This window comes from Anolis sagrei, chromosome 5, assembly GCF_037176765.1.
Source record: "Anolis sagrei isolate rAnoSag1 chromosome 5, rAnoSag1.mat, whole genome shotgun sequence".
Lineage (NCBI taxonomy): Eukaryota > Metazoa > Chordata > Lepidosauria > Squamata > Dactyloidae > Anolis > Anolis sagrei.
Window position 1 is genome coordinate 79340545 of NC_090025.1, and position 20727 is coordinate 79361271.

Below are 20727 nucleotides of genomic sequence, written 5' to 3' on the forward strand. Positions count from 1 at the left end.
TCTTTTCCTGCCCACCAATATTCCGTTTTCTGTTCTTGAGTTCGGAGTAGAGCAGCTGCTTTGGGAGACGGTGGTCCGGCATCCAGACAATGTGCCCACTCCAGCGGAGTTGATGGCAGAGGACCATCGCTTCAATACTGGTGGTCTTTGCTTCTTCCAGCACAGTGACATTTGTCCACTTGTCTTCCCAAGAGATTTGCAGGATTTTTTGGAGGTAACGCTGATGGAATTGTTCCAGGAGTTGCATGTGACGTCTGTAGATAGTCCACGTCTTGCAAGTGTATAGCAGGGCTGGGAGGACAATAGCTTTATAAACAAGCAACCAGTTCTCAAACGCTCTCTGCTTCATTCAGAAAAAAAGGTGCACTCGCAGAGCTCAGGCAGTGTGAAAAAAAGGCCCCCCTCTACACTGCCATATAACATCTAGATTCTATGCTTTGAACTGGATTCATGGCAGTGTAGGCTCATACAATCCAGTTCAAAGCAGCTAATGTGGATTATCTGCTTTGATAATTTGGATTGTATCGCAATGTAAAAGGGGCCTTGGAAGCTGAGCATACTTGCACCAATGAATACAAGATGCTGTGGCTATATTTCGGAGGAAGGAACTGGCAAAACCACTTCTAAATATTCCTTGCCTGTGAAAACCATGGGAGATTCACGAGGTCGCATGAACTGACAAGCAACATAAAGGCACATAATAATAATTTTACAAATGGTATTTTGCACTCTGAGCCCTAGCCAACTGAATTGCCAGCTTTATTATGAAAAAGAGCCTTTCCACACAGCCATATAACCCAGAATATCAAGGCAGAAAATTCCACAATATCTGCCTTGAACTGGGTTATCTGAGTTCACACTGCCATATATTTCAGTTCAAAGCACAAATGTGGGACTTTACTCAGCTGTGTGCAAGGGGCCAAAGAGTGACAGACTTTCCACCAGGCCACCTTTCAACTTCCCACCTGACGCACACCATGCTGGGTGACCTACAGCCTTATCCTTCTCTGTCCCCATTCCCAAGTGCCTGCCTGCCAGAAGTACTGCTAGAATATGTACTCTAGAGTCCAGGTGAGACTTTTCAGAGTGCCTGGCCCATTCTCTGATTTACTTTAAATCAAAGTTGTTTCTGCAAAGTAGTACATGAAAGGTGACTCTGCCTACAATAACTGAGGAAGGGTGAGATACTGATAGGCAGGCTCATTTATGCAGCTGCTGCTGCGGATACTGAAGTGAAGTCACAAACCTGTCAAAGTGGTAGAAGGAGGGCGATCTGTGTGTCCTCCCACCTTAGGTGGTACAATTTCTTGTACCAAATGTCATTATACACAATCTGTCTCCATGTCAAATGTCTACTGCATACTTTCTTGCTTCAACAACATCTTGCACAAGATATACTTTAAGGTGCAACAAGAGTTATGCCACATCAATACAGTAATTCAGATTATGAGTGTAAACTTCTGCTACGGTCATTAACTCACCAGATTGAATCAGGCAAACCAGATTTCAGTTGTATCTGCAATGTGGAGACACTACTATCTGATTTTTTTTGGTGGGGGGGTGGAGTACATACATCAAGGCCAATAAATATTTTACCAAGGTAAAATAAGTATCAAGTATTATTCTCCTCATTATTTTTCATTATGTTATTTTGCACTGTTGAATGGCTTCATAGAATCATAGAATCAAAGAGTTGGAAGAGACCTCATGGGCCATCCAGTTCAACCCCCTGCCAAGAAGCAGGAATATTGCATTCAAATCACCCCTGACAGATGACCATCCAGCCTGTTTAAAAGCTTCCAAAGAAGGAGCCTCCACCACACTCCGGGGCAGAGAGTTCCACTGCTGAACGGCTCTCACAGTCAGGAAGTTCTTCCTCATGTTCAGATGGAATCTCCTTTCTTGTAGTTTGAAACCATTGTTTTGCGTCCTAGTCTCCAGGGAAGCAGAAAACAAACCTGCTCCCTCCTCCCTGTGGCTTCCTTTCACATTTTATACATGGCTATCATATCTCCTCTCAGCCTTCTCTTCTTCAGGCTAAACATACCCAGCTCCTTAAGCCGCTCCTCATAGGGCTTGTTCTCCAGACCCTTGATCATTTTAGTCGCCCTCCTCTGGACACATTCCAGCTTGTCAACATCTCCCTTCAATTGTGGTGCCCAGAATTGGACACAATATTCCAGGTGCGGTCTAACCAAAGCAGAATAGAGGGGTAGCATTACTTCCCTAGATCTAGACACTATGCTCCTATTGATGCAGGCCAAAATCCCATTGGCTTTTTTTGCTGCCACATCACATATTTATTTTATTGTGATGTTATTTTCGTTGCTTATATTTTATTTTGCTATGGTGTATCGCTGGGCTTGGCCTCATGTAAGCCGCTCCGAGTCCCCTTTGGGGAGATGGTGGCGGGGTATAAATAAAGATTATTATTATTATTTGAAACACAACAAGGTGAGTCCACACCAGACAAGATCACTCTGCTGGCTGTTGTATTGGATCACACGTTGGACACTTCCCAAGTGTCTGGGACTGTGTGATGTATCGGCAAATAATGCGTGCAGATCCCAGTAAGGTGGCCTTCTGCAGCTGGCAGATGGTAATTTTGTCAGCGCCGATTGTGTTTAAGTAAAGGCCAATGTCTTTAGGCACTGCACCCAGTGTGCCAATCACCACTGGGACCACCTTGACTGGCTTGTGTCAGAGTCTTTGCACTTCGATCTTTAAATCTTCATATCGTGTCAGATTTTCCAGTTGTTTCTCTTCAATCCTGCTGTCACCTGGGATTGCAACATCGACAATCCATACTTTGTTTTTTAACATGATCGTGAGGTCAGGAGTATTGTACTCCAAAACCTCTGTCAGTCTGAATTCGGAAGTCCCAGAGTAGTTTGACGTGTTCATTTTCTGTAACTTTTTCAGGTTTGTGATCCCACCAGTTCTTTGTCGCAGGCAGATGGTATTATTATTATTATTATTATTATTATTATTATTATTATTATTATTATTATCTTGACTGTACATTGTATAAGTGCTCTTTATGCATTTTGTGTTGTTCCTTCCTCTTTCGCTCCACTTCTGAAACGTGCTCTTTTTTGCACATCACAACCGTGTTTGAGTGCTATTCAAAGGACATTGGCTAAAATCCAGTGCTCAGTTGCACATGTATAACCTCAAGGGCCTCAACAGGACTCAACATACGACTGCATTACAGCATTTTAGGTCAAACACAAAAGTTCACAGTCTTGAACCTGATGTCAGGAATGTTAGCATTCAACAGGAGACTACTGTTCTTTGACAGCTCATCATCCAGTAAACAGCTGGCGTAGGTTTTAGAGCAAAATCACAGCTAGGCAGGAGGAACCTAGGATTATGGAGGATGTCAATGTACCTTCCTCTAACAGCCCATTTGCTTTGATTTTGGCTCCTCTGAAGCCCATGAGCTAAGTCTAGATAAACAACACAGTGTGTGACCCTCTCCAATCTAGATAACAGCATTTGCACTACTGAGTGAAGTCCAGTGGTTGCACTGATGGGTGGGGATGCATTTCTGAATTCTGAATGAGCAAATAAACAGACAGTTGCTGGGGAGACAGAGAAACAAAGAAAATAATACGGCTCAGAGCCATTTTTATTTTCACAGATCTAAACTTGTTGGGAATGCAGAGACCTATAAGGAAGGCTCATTTACCAACCTTGCTTCATCCACTGCTAGTCCAAAGACTTATGGTACTTTAGGTAAATCAGCAGTAAAATGGGGTCGTGTTGCTGGAACCAAGAATCTAGCCATGTTTCGAGCTTTTGGTTCTTGAAATGAAAAGGGAACACATATAGGATATTTTTAAGGATTGGATGCATACTGTATTAAGAAGGGATGCATACTCTCCTCATCACACCTGATGATGTACTGCCTACTACAGGGAAAACCAGTTGATCCCTAATCCATCTAAAACACAGACATGTGCCTTTCATCTCAAGAACAGGCAAGCATCCTGAGCTCTGAGAATCACCTGGGAAGGAATCCCACTGGAGCATTGCAACGCACTCAAATACCTGGGAGTCACTCTGGACCGTGCTCTGACCTACAAGAAGCACTAGCTGAACATCAAGCAAAAAGTGGGTGCTAGAAACAATATCATACGAAAGTTTACTGGCACAACCTGGGGATCACAACTAGACACAGTGAAGACATCTGCCCTTGCGCTATGCTACTCTGCTGCTGAGTATTCATGCCCAGTGTGGAATACATCTCACCACACTAAAACAGTGGATGTGGCTCTTAATGAGACATGCCGCATTATCACAGCGTGTCTGCGCCCTACACCACTGGAGAAATTACACTGCTTAGCCGGTATTGCACCACCTGACATCCGCCGGGAAGTAGCCGCCAATAGTGAAAAGACCAAGTTTGGGCATCAGCTAGCACACCAATGACTTAAATCAAGAAATAGTTTTCTAAGATCTACAGAGACACTCGCTGAAACACCTCAGCAAGCAAGAGTCCAAAAGTGGCAGGCTCAAACCCAGAGCCTCAATCAATGGCTGATACCCAATGAGAGACTCCCCCTGGGCACACAGAAAACTGGGCGACTTGGAAGGTGCTGAACAGATTGCGCTCTGGCACCACGAGATGCAGAGCCAATCTTAAGAAATGGGGCTACAAAGTGGAATCCACAACATGCGAGTGTGGAGAAGAGTGAACTATAGTCCACCTGCTGCAATGCAACCTGAGCCCTGCTACATGCACAATGGAGGACCTTCTTGCGGCAACACCAGAAGCACTCCAAGTGGCCAGATATTGGTCAAAGGACATTTAATCAACTACCAAGCTTGCAAACTCTGTGTCTTTTGTGTATGTTTGTTTGTTCTGTCAACAATGTAATACAACTGTTCGGTTGCCTGACACGATAAATAAACAAATTACACCTGATTCTTATGATTCTTATGATTCAAAAATACTTATCACATTATGGAAGTCTGGCTCCTCCTGATCCATTCAAAACACCCCCTACATCACTATATGACCTTTTAGAAAGTATAGTTGCTGATGGGATACATACAGCTTTCCCAATCATACACAAAAACAGTGCTTCAGCAATGGAAGAATCGGTAGTACTTCAAAAAATACAATTAGAATTCTGTCTGCAAACAATCCGCTTCTGTGACGCTTTGCAGACAGATTCCGATGGAATACTGACAGGATGGGACAGACATCATGTGATGGGACCTGTTCGAAATCATTCTCAAATAGTTTCAGAAATGGAGTATTTCCCAATGTGATAAGGTCCCAGTGCAGTTCCATTTGGGATAGTCATAGTCAACAGTCTGAAGCCGGACTGAATCTGAACTAGAAAACATATTGGAAATGTAGGTGGAGCCCTCAGACTAACTTGGAGGACAGAAGATGACGAATAAAATCAGTGGTCTTCATTTCCATCATTTTGGTACTTCCATGTTCACTGTCTTGCATACGTAAATGGCCGAGGGAGAAATTTTTGCCTGATCTAATTCTGTCTCATGCACACGCAGACACACTGTCTACGGTTTCCATCAGAAGTTAAACAGGCCGATAGTTTGTTTAATCACAGGGCCATCAGCTTTTGAGGATCCTTTAATGAGTACTATAAACCATCTTGAAAGCCCCTTTAATCTGCAACAACAAGGTACTTAATTTTTTTGCCCACTTAGGAGCGTTCAGAGCTTAAATATGATTAAGAGCCATAAATTTAAGTTTGGGTTTTTTTTAAAAAAATGCTTTCATCTCACTGCTATCATATCATTTGTTTTTAAAGCATCGTGTTATTTAAAAAAAAAAACAGGACTGGAATTTTGTCTTCACAGTGCCCCCGGCAAAATATTTGAACTACCATAATTACCTTTCATAAGATAGTCAAGCTCCTGAGTTTGCCAACCCTCCTGACCAATCCTACTGTGACTTTCCGAAGTCCTGTCTGGTTCTTTTCCATCACAAATATGGACTGATAAGATTATAAATCTTCTTTCTGTACCTGTACAGGGCCCCTATGTTAAAGGCTCAATTATTATAGCCTACGACACACCTAGGTACCAAACCCACTTGGCTTGGCTATCTCTTCCTATATTTCCTATAATTCCGCTACTTGCTGCATATATTCCCCTATAATACCAACAGGTTGAAATTGAGGGCCAACAGGTTGAAATTGAATCCTGACAAGACAGAGGTCCTCCAGGTCAGTCGCTCAGCCAAACAGGGTATAGGGTGGCAACCTGTGTTTGACGGGGTTACAAACCCCTTGAAGATACAGGTCCGCAGTTTGGGGGTCCTCTTGGACTCAGCGCTGACGCTTGATGCTCAGGTGTTGGCGGTAGCCAGGAGGGCCTTTGCACAGTTAAAACTTGCGCGCCAGCTGCGACGGTACCTCGAGAAGTCTGACTTGACCATGGTGATCCATGCCTTCGTTACCTCAAGATTGAACTACTGTAACCGCATTGAGTCGCCGACTTAGGCTGAAAAATGCGGTATAGAAGTAAAGCAAATAAATAAATAAATAAATAAATAATGCACTCTGGCCACATCATGAGAAGAAAGGAAGGCCCAGAGAAGACATTTATGCTGGGGAAAATGGAAGGAAAAAGGAAGAGGGGCCAACCAAGGGCAAGCTGATGGATGGCGTCCTTGAAGTGACTGGATTGACCTTGAAGGAGCTGGGGGTGGTGATGGCCGACAGGAAGCTCTGGCGTGGGCTGGTCCATAAGGTCACAAAGAGTCGGAAACTACTGAATGAATGAACAACAACAAATGCATTCTACATAGGGCTGCCTTTAATGACGATTCGGAAACTCCAGCTGGTGCAAGGGTCGGTGGCCAGATTGTTAACTGGAGCAAGTTACAGTGAGCGGTCAATCCCCCTGTTTAAACAGCTCCACTTGCTGTTGATAAGTTTCCAGTCCCAATTCAAGGTGCAGGTTATTACCTATAAAGCTCTAAACGGTTCAGGACCTGCCTATCTGCGTGACCGTATCCTCCCCTACGAGCCCACACAGTCCTTAATATTTTCTAGGGATGCTCTTCTCTCGCTACTGCTCCCGTCTCAGGTGTGGCTGGTGAGGACGGGAGAAAGGGCATTCTCAGTGGTGGCCCCCCATCTCTGGAACTCCCTCCCCAGGGAGATTAGGCTGGCACCCTCCCTAGCTACATTCCGCAAGGAATTAAAGAAGGGGATGTTTCGTTGTGCATTCAACTGACAACTCCTATGACAAACAACCTGAATCGTGATTTAATCTGAATTCCTATATTTCATTACTATTCATATTTGTAAGTTAAGCTGAATTGATCCTGATCCTGTTTAATTGCTCTGTTTCCATAATATCTCCTATGCTATTATATGTTTCTATCCACTTTATTGAACTACTTACCCTTTAACCAGTTTCCATATTGGCCTCCTCCCCCGCTCCAAAACTAGTTTGTTGTTGCTTGATGCTTGTCTATTATTGTTATGCTATTTTATGCTGTTTTAATTTGTAATTTGTTATTGTTCTGTTTTTAATTGTATATTGCCTGGGCTTGGCCCCATGTAAGCCGCCTTCGGAGAGATGAAGGTAGGATAGAAAAATAAAGTTCTTGTTGTTGTTGTTGTTGTTGTTTTTCTTCTCCTTCTCCTTCTTCTTCTTACCACATATTCTTTGTCTTCGTTCTTTCTTTTCCTCTTTCTGAGCAGAAGTTCAATGTGGTCTAAGGCAAGCTTGGAAAAGAAGAAGGGTTCTTACCAGCTATCAAGAGTAGATTACTAGCTAGATCCCTTCTTTCATTGTGTAAATGGGTGTTTGTTAAAAAAATCTAAAAAGAACACTTGTGAACATGGCCATACAGCCCAAAAAACCTACAACAACCCAGTGATTCCAGCCATGAAAGCCTTCGACAAAGCATGGATGTTGATAAACAAAAAATACACAATTCTAATACATTTCTAACTGCTGAGTTTTAAATCACTCTATTCCTATGAATCTTGAGACTCACCTTCCATTTAGCCTGAAAGATGTAACCTACTTTTAACATTAAGTCATGTGGGATTTTTCCTCTTAACGGAAATAGCTGTTTCACACAAAGAGTACTTATTGGGAACACAGTGAGGGTTCCCAGAATCCTAAAAAACTAGGAAAACACAATCTTTGCATTGATGTTTTTTTAAAAATAGGCACACTGTATACAATAATTAATGTGATGATACATCTAATTTGGCCCATTCCTCCTTCTGCTCTTTCTACTCTCCTCCATCTCTTAAAGAAATTAAGCTAAAAAGAAAATAGTCATGGCGTTGCTGGCAAGACACATCTGGAAGTTTGGGCATGTCATGAACTACCTATATCACTATCCTGAGGTTGAAATGTTTTTTAAAAAATATTTTGCTATTCATTGCACATAATTTTAAAATACATTATTCATTAGTCTAATTTTTTACACTGCAGCACTTTTTTATATTTTAAATACACATACAAATATAAATCACTCCAAAACAGAGCTTTAGGAGTAGCAAGTCGATATTATTTATAAAACACACACTTATGCCAAAGTGACACCATTATATTCTTTTTGAGGGGAAAAAAACCTTTCTCTCTCATTGCCACAAAAGCTACTAGCATAACTTTTAGTGCATTTCTCCCAAGATCTGTAATAATAATAATATAACACTTTATTTATATTCCGCCCTTCTCAACCCAAAGGGGACTTAGGGCGGATCACAAGTACACATACACGGCCCCATGTAAGCCGCTCTGAGTCCCCATTAGGGAGATGGTGGTGGGGTATAAATAAAGATTATTATTATTATTATTATTATTATTATTGTCTATACTTTTTTTTCTATGTAATTTTGATTATGTTGATTATGTTGTTTGTTGTTTATGTTTTGGTTTTATTTTGCTGAACCTTTTGTTGTTTGGGCTTGGCCCCATGTAAGCCGCTCTGAGTCCCCATTAGGGAGATGGTGGTGGGGTATAAATAAAGATTATTATTATTATTATTATTGTATAGACAGTACACAGACAGAACAGGTGGAGGTTTTTGTGTGTGTGTGTCGTGCCATGAAGTTCACAGGGAGTGCTGTCGCTCCATCCTCTATGACGAAGAGCCGTCATGACTTCCTCATTCTAGTATTTTCCGATCTTTTTCTTGATAGCATTGTAAAACACTTCCCCTGCTTTTTAGCGCTACCTATTTTCTCTAATTACAACTAAAGCTGTTTTCGAACTGCTTAGGTAAACAGTGGGCAGGGCTGACGGTTGGCTGCCTACGCCAACCCGGGGTTCGAACTTGGAACCTTTCAGTTGCTAGATCTTATAGTTGCTAGAGCCCCCGGTGGCGCAGTGGGTTAAAGCCCTGTGCCAGCAGGACTGAAGACCGACAGGTCGCAGGTTCAAATCCGGGGAGAGGCAGATGAGCTCCCTTTATCAGCTCCAGCTCCTCTTGCAGGGACATGAGAGAAGCCTCCCACAAGGATGAGAAAAACATCAAAAATCATCCGAGCGTCCCCTGGGCAACGTCCTTGCAGACGGCCAATTCTCTCACAACAGGACGCTCCTGACACGGCCAAAAAAGTTGCTGATGATTTACCAGCTGTGCTTAACCTCCGGCCCTTACCATGTGGTAAGACATAGCATTACAAAGATATTGATGAGATTTATACTGGTTTAAACCCAGAAATGAAAATGATGTTCCACTTACTTGACTGCTGCTCTGTTTGAGGTGTCCTGCAGGTCTCCTGGGTCAAAAAGCTGGGATTCTTTGAGCCCCAATTCCTTGCAACCTCTTAAGAACAAGGCAATGTTGTCCTGAAATGAAACAAGCACATTTGATATTACTTTGGTTATCACAGAAGATTATCTCCATTTATCCGCTGTCTTTTTCCCTTGCTAACCTAAATGACCTGGATCATATCCAGTTACTTTAATCTTCCAGATCTGGAACTAACATGTAGCCTTGTTACATAACAAAATCAACATAGGGAAGGTTTGAGATGCAAACTGTAAGGCAAGCTTTCTATTCACAGCTGAAAGAGATTCTGCAGTGTTTTAGATGAAGGTGGTGGGTGGTAAATCTCAAGATAACTTCTACAAAAAATGTTACGTAAAAAGCACATGAGCTGTGACACACATTCTTAAAGCTATATGGTGACAAGTGAGGGAACCCACTTAGTCCTCTACACAATATTGTTGTTACCCTTGATAACTGGAGCTACGCGCACTAACAAGTCAATGGCAAGTTTTATTATAGTTACGACTGAAACACTTAATGATTCAAGCAACTGAAATCTCGTAACTGGCCAAACATAACAATGTCTTGTCAAACATATTGCAGCTTCAGGGGATTTTCAAGTCACACTGCTGTCAAGTTTCTTGTTTTGTTCTTTAATATACCCTTGACTTAAACATGCTGTTGAAAAGTAAGTTTGCTCATTTCAACAGAATTTAATTGCACAAAGCAATTGCTATTTAGCAAAGTACAAACATGTACAGTCTATATTGTCAACAATGGAAGTGCAATGGCCATTACCCCTCACTGTTCTATAGTTCTGTCCAGTATCAAGACACACAATAAGACCATCAAGAAAAGAAGCAAACAACCAGTGGTAGCCAGTTACTCTTCCATCACTGGAGCACTAAAGTCACTCCAGGTTTTAGACAACTTTAGAAGAACTATCCAAGGTCCTGAATTATTTTAGAGATTACACTCAGCACCTAGTCACTTGCAACCTCATCACATTCCCTGTCCTAGAACAGTTAACCAATACAGCCAGCATGCCCCCCAACGGATCCTATCACACGATGCACAGCTACTTCCGGCAGGACTCCATACTGGCTGCGTCAACAAACAGTTCTAGGATGGGGAACTCTGCATTTGGAAGACCACATGTTCAGATTGAAAATGCTGGGAATAGTGTGGGAGCAAGCCAGAAAGGTATGCTTTCCAATGTGTGATGGGCAAGCGGGTGATGCAGGGTACTGGGCAATGGATTTGCCCAACTGCCCCACGATCTGCCCCACTGCCCTATGGATTTCCTGCATCAAGGATGTCCATGTGATGAGGTCCTTAATGTGTGAAGTAAAATCTGGAGTGAAGTCACCAGCTGCCACTGCAAACAACTAAAAGGGACAAGACGCTTTATGTTATTGCAGTGATACAAACCAGGAATCCTGAACTTAATATGCCAGTCAAAAGCCTATTTAAGCTGGCATTAAGTTTTCCAAAATGAAAGGTCTAATAAGATGGGGAAGTCTACAAGAAGAATGCTCACTTATCCGAACGTATCTCCCTCTACGTTCCTCCTTGTAGTCTAAGATCTGCTGGGGAGGCCCTGCTCTCAATCCCACCGGCCTCACAAACATGTCTAGTGGGAATGAGGAACAGGGCCTTCTCTCCTTGAAGGTTTTGTTTTATTTTGGCAGACCGTTGAGGACTGATAGTTCTGGGGATGGTCAGGGAAACAGCTTTTAACAATATGCTTTGTTAACGGTATTCGTTATTTTCCTGTTAAAAAAATGATCATGCTTTCAGTTGCTTCAAATTCTACTGATAATTTAATTATATTTTAAGTTTTGTATGCTGCCTTGGGTCCCATGCAAGAATTAAACCAGGGGTCCTCAAACTAAGGCCCAGGGGCCGGATACAGTCCTCCAAGGTCATTTACCCGGCCCTCGCTCAGGGTCAACCTAAGTCTGTAATGACTTGAAAGCACACAACAACAACAACAATCCTATCTCATCAGCCAAAAGCAGGCCCACGCTTTCCATTGAAATACTAGTCAATTTATATTTGTTAAAAATGTTCTTCATTTTAATGATTGTATTGTTTTAAAGTGTTTTTTGCACTACAAATAAGATATGTGCAGTGTGCATAGGAATTCATTCGCGTTTTTTTTTCAAATTATAATCCGGCCCTCCAATAGTTTGAGGGATTGTGACCTGGCCTCTCTTTAAAAAGTTTGTGGACCCCTGAATTAAATGAACGAACGAATGAATAAAACAGATAACAAAGAGAGCCCAATGTTTTGCCCTAGGACACTTTGGGGATAGAATACAGTCCCAAAAACTCCAATACACAAAGATGTGTTTTGGTACTTTAAAAAAAATAAATCACATGTTTTTCACCTTGAATAGTACCCAGGAGCCCTACAATCTTCTTAAATAGCAACTGTCATTCTCAGAGGTTTCTAAGAGAGGTGATTTACTAGGTTTTTTTTTAAGGGCAGCCAAATGAGTCTAGAAGGCACGAAAACTGCAAAAATAACCCTGCGGATAGTATGTAACCCCAGAGTCAAGCTTTGCCCACCTGTGCCATAATTCAAGCACTGGTTCAAAGAGCCATGCAGTCATAGCTAAAATAGTAGATGACTCATTAGGAACTTAAGCAGTGGTATGCTTTGCTTTAGGGGCTCATAAAAGTATGACACCAAGAATTTAATGTTAATTTTGTCTGATTACATATGTCTGTTTCATGGCAGAATTTTACTTTTATTGCCAAGACGAGTATGCTTTTGGTTTGCAATTTTCACCAGCCCAAGGCAGCCAGTGGTGAAGGATTACACTATGTAACACAATTTTTGTTCCTGGGTAATAAATGTCATTTCCTAATTGGTTCTGTCATGAAAATATGGGAAAGGTTTATTAAATTGCAAAAAACTTTGTTTTTGTGGGACATCCTGCAGAAATATTTTAGTTTGTCAATGAATATCTCAACCAATTCAACATAGCTTGTGACAGCTACAAAAACGAAGTTACTGGAGTATAACTACTTTCACAGTAAGTACTGTAAAGTGAAACAGGAAATAATACTTTCAAAACAAGAATAGAAAATGTTTCAAAATTTTGCAACATAGTGTTATGGAAACTCCATTTAAAAAATCTGGAGGTCCAACAATTTTAATACACACTAGCTGTCCCCTGCCACGCGTTGCTGTGGCCCAGTCTGTTGATCTGGAAAATAGAGGAATGAGAAAGTGTTGGTTTATAATATATGTAATTTCTTTATGCTTGTGGGTAAACAGTTGCTGTTTCTTTTGTCAGTGTTGATGTGGAGAGTGTCTGGTTTGCCCACATATCATTGTCCTCCTTTAAGGGTTCCTTTCAAATCTATACTATATCTCTCTGTGTGTGAATCATATCTATCTCTCTCTCTCTATATCTATGGCTGGGTAGCTCTTTGTCCAGAGGACTTTGATTACGTTTTCTTGCTTTGATGAAGGGAGTTGGATTGGATGGCCTTAAGTATTTTCTGTTGGTCATGGGGGTTCTGTGTGGGAAGTTTGCCCCGATTCTGTCGTTCGTGGGGTTCGGAATGCTCTTTGATTGTAGGTGAACTATAAATCCCAGTAACTACAACTCCCAAATATCAAGGCTATTTTCCCCCAACTCCATCTTTGTTCATATTTGGGCATATTGAGGGCTTGTGCCAAGTTTGGTCCAGATCCATCATTGTTTGTGCTCTCTGGATGTAGGTGAACTACAACTCCAAAACTCAAGGTCAGTGCCCACCATACCCTTCCAGTATTTTCTGTTGGTCATGGGAGTCCTGTGTGCCAAGTTTGGTTCAATTCCATTGTTGATGGAGTTCAGAATGCTTTTTGATTGTAGGTGAACTATAAATCCCAGCAACTACAACTCCCAAATAACAAAATCATAATTTTTTGAGTGATGGTCACTCCTTGTGTTGTGAGACATTTTGTTGCCAAATTTGGTGTGATTTCGTTCATTGGTTCTTTTGTTCTTAAGGAACTCATTATGCACAGAGCATTTTTATATATATAGATTGGTGTTGAGATGCCATTTTATTTAATTAATTCTTTGAAGGAATAAAATCTGATTTAACCAAACGGTCCAACCTTGCAATTTTTCTTCTTTTTTAGTTGTCCACTAACAAAGAGATCTCGATGAAAGACAAACGTTAATTCTTCTTCAAAGCTTATCTACCTTTCTCTGAGGCCAGCGACATATTGAGGAAAACTGTCCCTCTCCAGCTCGCCTGTTCCTTTCCAACCTCATTGTTTGTTTTGTACTTCTACAGTTTCGCAAGAGTTGCACTCTTTATTATTTCAGTGTGCAGTGATCAGTTCACTAATCGCTATGGCATTTGGCAAGCCAACATCTGCGTGTGTGTATGTGCACAAACACACACAAACAGCTCACAGTCCCCTCCAGTCTCATTGCAAAAGTCCTGGCTTGAAATTTTCGAGGGATATACATTGTTGAACTTAGCTGGCGGTCCAGAAGCAAAAGAATAGAAAAAGCAAATGTTGGGAGAAAGGAATCCTTTTTCCAGGGCCAATCTACACAAGGTTTCTTTTCCCCACTGTTGCATGCAGATCTAGTTCACGTGTGAGGACAGGATTCTGCTTATGCTGACATTGACCTCCTATTCTGTATTTTCTCAGAATACCTGTATGAAAGCTACTTCTCTTCTTCTTTATTCTTATTTGTGTGTGTGTGTGTGCTAGCCCTGTGGTACTGTAACATTGGCACGTGGAAATGGCTACAGCTTTTAGATTTACGAAGGTTGAATGGAAAGTAATGCCTCCACCTTCGTAACTCCTCAACAGATGGCAGTACTGGTATGCGGCAGGTACTGGCTTGTTCAGTAGACTCTCCTCTATTTTGGTGGGAAACCTTACCATTGAATGGTTGTGTTTTTAAAGTGCGAAGTATGGAACCCTGCGCAGACGGTCAGTCAATGCAACTTAAGCAACGTGCAGTCATTGAATTCTTGACAGCAGAAGATGTCACCCCAAAAGAGATTCATCAGAGAATGCAAGCTGTGTATGGTGGTTGTGTTGATGTGAGTACTGTGCATCATTATTTAAATTTATTATTTATTTAAAGCTTTTATATCCCGATCTTCTCACCACTGTAGAGGGACTCAGACCAGCAAGTAAGTCAGACCAGCAAGTAAGTTTAAAGACGTTGTGTGGGAACATCTGACATGCGTGACAAACAAAGAGTTGGACGTCCTGTGACAGCAACCACCGAGTTTCACAAGCAAAAGGTTGACAGATTGATTCAGGATAATCGTCCTATCACTCAGAGAGAACAGTAATAAATTCAGAGCGTTACATCACAACCCTATGAATTTTGAGACGATGGCTAACAAGGGTCCGAAAGGAAAAGGGAAATGTTTTCCTGCAGCATGACAATGCCAGACCACACACTTCACATGCCACCACAGCAGAACTTCAGAGACTGGATCTCACCACCGTACGGCATCCTCAATACAGTCCAGATTTAGCACTGTCTGACTTCCATCTGTCCTGATAATTAAAGAAGATCTGTGGGGGCATCATTATGCTTCTGATGGAGATGTCAAGAGAACTGTGAGACGCTGGTTGCAGAAACAGGAACGTGTGGGTCACATTATTGCCTTGCTTGGCTATCGGAAGATCTGTGCACAATGTGCTGCAGAAACAGAGTGTTTGTTGTGATTGTGTTGATGTGAGTACTGTGCGTTGTTGGGTGAGTAACTTTAAAGATGTTGAAGTGAGAACATCTGACTTGCGTGACAAACAAAGAGTTAGACATCCTGTGACAGCAACCACCAAGTTTCACAAGCAAAAGGTTGACAGATTGATTCAGGATGATCGTCGTATCACTCAGAGAGAAATTTCAAGCATAATCAACATTTCATAAGAACGTGTGGGTCACATTATTGCTTTACTTGGCTATCGGAAGATCTGTGCACGATGGGTTGCAGAAACAGTGTCGACTTCTTCTATGACGGCTTCAGAAAACTTGTTCATCGTTGGCAGAAATGTATCCAATTGTCTGGTGATTATGTGGAAAAGTGAATAGTGGAAGTTAAAGAGCACATTCTAAGGATTATTTCTGCGTTTGATTTATTAAAATACCCCCATCCAAATCTAAGTAACGAAGGTGAAGGCATTACTTTTCATTCAACCCTCATACAATACAATAAGCAAACATAATCATATACAAAACAGATTACTAGTGGAGGTTTGAAGAAGGTTGCTATTTCCTCCTCCAATAACAACATAGGATAAAGATTTTCTAGATTAGCAAAGTGTTCTATGATGGAGAAATTTGCCAATGTGATGAGGTCATAAATAACAGTGTATCATACTTTTTTTTTTGGTTGTGTCAGAGAAACTGCAAGTTGCTTCTGGTGTGAGAGAATTGGCCGTCTGCAAGGATGTTGCCTAGGGGATGCCCGGATGATTTGATGTTTTATCATCCTTGTGGGAGGCTTCTCTCATGTCCCCGCATGAGTAGCTGGAGCTGATAGAGGGAGCTCATCCGCCTCTTCCCAGATTCGAACCTGCAACCTGTCAGTCTTCAGTCCTGCCGGCACAGGGATTTAACCCACTGCACCACCGGGGGCTCCTAGCGTATCATATTGAAGTGATGCTGAAATGTGGTGTAACTATGGTGTAATTATGTGGTGTTTCTCTATCCTCCAGGTAGGCCTAAGCTTACTTAACAAGCCTCTTCTCCTATTCAGAAGAGCTTTTGAAAAATATTTCCAATGAAACTAGTTTCTGGAATACATATCCCAGGGGACAAGCAAGATGTTAATGTTTTAGGGTACTTACTGGGGGCAGATTAGAACAAACTAGTTTAGGTATTCTACTAAAAGTGATATAATTTGCTTTATTTAAAACAAAGCTATTCTACACTTTAGGACAATGGTTCCCAATCTTTGGTTCTCCGGGTGTTTTGGATTTCAGCTCTCACAATTTCTAACAGTTGGTAAGCTGCTTGGAGTTTCTGGGAGTTGAAGTCAACACCTGAAGGACCAAAGGTTGGGAACCACTGCTTTAGGACAAAAACTAGACTAGATTCTATGGACACATGTTCCTTGTTTTTATATAGAGAAGAATGAGGAAATCACAAACACATATGACAATGTCTGCAAATCCAGAACCTGCCAAGTGGCCGAGCAAATTGCCCTACTTCCTGGCCATGTGTTGCTATTCTTCCTAGATGAGAAACAACTGTATGGGAAGACTGCACAACTAGAAGCTCGCAGGATCTTCTTAGACATTATCATAGTAGTATGAGAAGATGATAGAGGTAAGCAGATCCTATGTACAATCAAGACCAAAAATTCAGAACATCAAAGACAAGAAGGAAACTCAAACAACCCAATAATGTAGATTTTTTCCCATCAACTCTAATACTGCAGTTGCAAAGCCACAAAATGAAACAAGAGACATTTCAACATGAAAATGAACACATGGACTGCTTGAACATAAACTGTGTTGTCAGCTGGCAAGTCTTTCAAAGCCTCTTCTAAACTCAGAGCTGCTATTAATGCAACTATATCCATCCATTTATCTTTTCTGTCTTGCGTTTTCCTGTTGCTGTCAGATTAAGCAATATTATCTTTCATTTAAAGCCAATAAGTAGGAACTATTGGCTTACCCCAATGTCATGCTCTAGCAATGAGAACAAACCTTGACATGGGGGCTGTCATGCCAGACAATCAAAAAGCCACCCAGGTAGTAAAGGTAACCTTCAACCATTCTTTTCTTCATGTCAGAAACTACTTGAGAAACTGCAAGTCGCTTCTGTTGAGAGAGAATTGGCCGTCTGCAAGGATGTTGCCCAGGGGATGCCCGGATGTTTTACCATCCTTGTGGGAGGCTTCTCTCATGTCCCACCATGAGAAGCTGGAGCTGACAGATGGGAGCTCACCACACTTCCCGGATTTGAACTGCCAACCTTTCGGTCAGCAGTCCTGCTGGCACGAGGGTTTTTAACCCATTGCGCCACTGGGGCTTCAACCATGACTATTACATACTACTGTGGCTGGACTTGAAGAGAAGCAGAGCAGGGAAAGCTTACTTTTACAGGAAACAACTGTTCTCAGAGTTACCCAGTCATCCTGACCGTTCCCATTCAGGGACTTGGTAGTCCAAACAAGCAACCTTTCCAAACTCTAAAAAGCAGGAAGCCCATACTCGTCCCAAATCTGTAGTCCCAAAAGGAAAGCAACTCAATCATTACAGTCACCAAAAAGGCTCATTCCTATACAAGTTCATGACTTCTTAAAAAGGGAAGAGCAACACATTCCTTTCCTCTTTTAAAATTAAACAACTATTTCTTATGCGCCAGGGAATAAATTTCAATAATCTCTAATCATGGTTTAGTTTGTTTGACTAAACAAAACCAAAAAATGGTTCTGCTGTGTGGGTTTACTCACATTTGAAATGTTTTTCGCTCATGACTTTGCAGTTTGTATGCCAACTACATAAAACAAAACCTAAGAAAAGCCTTTTCAATAAACACCATCAGTTTCTTGTTCTCTAACTCTTTAAAAATGTATTCAGCTGAGATGCAGATCTGTTGCAACTAAATATGATATTTTAATCCTCATCCTACCAAATGGGGCATTTTTGTGCCCCAGAGTGCTTCAAAATTCACAAAAATCTAGACCTGCAAGGTACGTGTTTTGTGACCTGATTACCCCAATATTTTGAAGTAATTTCTGTCATTTGACATGTACATTTTAATGGGAAAACCCTTATACAATAAATCAAACATGTTTGCTGTTTTCTTTTTTGTTGTAGTAGTATAAATTTTTATTATTCACAGCAAGAAAAGCATTTTACTATCTATCTATCTATCTATCTAAATGCTCTGTGCGTAATGAGTACCTTAAAAACAAAAGAAGCAGTGAACAAAATCACACCAAGTTTGCCAACAAAACATCTCACAACACAAGGAGTGACCATCACTCAAAAATTATGATTTTGTCATTTGGGAGTTGTAGTTGCTGGGATTTATAGTTCACCTATAATCAAAGAGCATTCTGAACTCCATCAACGATGGACTTGAACCAAACTTGGCACACAGGACTCCCATGACCAACAGAAAATACTGGAAGGGTTTGGTGGGCACTGACCATGAGTTTTGGAGTTGTAGTTCACCTGCCTCTAGAAAGTACTGTGGACTCAAACAATGATGGATCTGGACCAAACTTGGTATGAATACGCCATATGCCCAAATGTGAACACAGATGGAGTTTGGGGAAAATAGACCTTGACATTTGAGAGTTGTAGTTACTGGGATTTATAGTTCACCTACAATCAAAAAGCATTCTGAACCCCACCAATGACAGAATTGGGGCAAATTTCCCACAAAGAACCCTCATAACCAACAGAAAACACTGTGTTTTCTTGTGCTCTTTGGCGACCCTTCTGACACCCCCTCGCAGCCCTCCCCCCCAGGGGTCGCAAATCCCAGGTTGAGAAAGGCCATCCAGTCCAACTCACTTCACCAGAGCAAGAAAACATAATCAAAGCCCTCCTGACAAAGGGCCATCCAGCCATTCACACACACACACACACACATGTATATGACAGATGCAGTATCAAAGATTTGAAAGGGACCCCTAAAGAAGGACAATAAGTTGCATGTTCCAGAGTAGGCAAACCAGACACTCTCCACATCAACACTGGCAAAGAAACAGCAAGAAATACTGTTTACCCACAAGCATAAAGACATAACATATAATAGAAACCAACACTTTCACATAACTTTATTTTCCAGATCACCAGACTGGGCCACAGCAACACATAGCAGGAGACCTCTAGTTTTACATAAAAAGTTATTGAACATTGAGCTTATAGAAAGGTGGGAAACAAGAAAAGAAAAAAAAACTACATAAAGGAGAAATTGGGGGGAAAGGAAAAAAGAAGAGTCCCATTGATTTCCATCTGGTACCTCTGCTATACTCATTTTCTTACTCTAGGAGTTCAGATATATAGAAAAATAGAAGTCCTATAATTAAATACTATCTTTTTGGTTTTTTTTTCCTTTTCAAATTCCTCAATAGGTTCCAATCAGTCCATTTAATCAAGCTTCCCGAGTTATTCTTTAAGAAAAACTTTAGTTTATCCTTGTCTCTCATTTCTCATAGTTTACTTATCCAATCATCAATCTTTGGTATTTTGTCCAATTTCCAAAGTTTTGCATAGGAGATTCTTGCCGCCGTTGACATATAAGTAAATAGGGTATCCTTGTTATAATCCAAGGACACTTTTGCTGTTTTCATTCCATACAATGTCATGTATTTTTGAAAAGTTGAATGGCATTTTTGGAACTGAAAGATGATACAGAAAAGCAAGTGAGATGAAAAATAATCCATCCCACACCAATTTTCAATAATGGGAGAACACTACACATGCAATCATTTGATCCAAATCGGAAAGAGCCAAACTGAGATGTCATAAGAGGCAAGGATGGAATGACATGGTGTAGATATACACAGATAGAGAATTGTAAATCTGCCTGAGATATTCTTCAGGAATGCCCAAGGCCAAAGAAGGATGCACACAAAGAAATACTATTAGAAACCTTTGAACAGCTTCTTCAAAAAGTCTTTGCCACATAATCCAGAAAAAGAGATGTATAGCATGCATCCAGGGTAAGGATTAAGAGGAACCCTAACAAATATAAGGTGTTGAAGCAAAGAACTGGCTTCCTGACTCTGGCAGGAATATATCCTGCCCAACATGAAATATTGAAGGAATTGTGGCATCGAATCCCAGAACACTACCACCCCAGAGCAACGAGTCTGAAAATTTTGGATGGTTGAAAAGTATTTCATGTTCAACAATAAGGGAAAATGAGCCACTCATGATGTGCTTGCCCATTGGGGCATCAAGACTATTTGCGGCACACTTCCACCATTGTTATCAATAAATCAGACTCCCCAAAATTAGGGATTTTTAAAAATATATAAAT

The 20727-nt window shown here is 41.2% G+C and overlaps 1 protein-coding gene across 2 annotated transcripts in view; it reads right to left on the reverse strand.

Moving 5' to 3' along the window:
* The window catches only part of LIMCH1 (LIM and calponin homology domains 1), a 341273-nt gene that overhangs the window by 112466 nt on the left and 208080 nt on the right, over positions 1–20727 (reverse strand). For both annotated transcript variants that reach the window (XM_067468791.1, XM_067468792.1), the window contains exon 4: positions 9701–9807. In XM_067468791.1, the coding sequence (XP_067324892.1) occupies positions 9701–9807 (107 nt within the window). The remainder of the gene's footprint in view (positions 1–9700; positions 9808–20727) is intronic.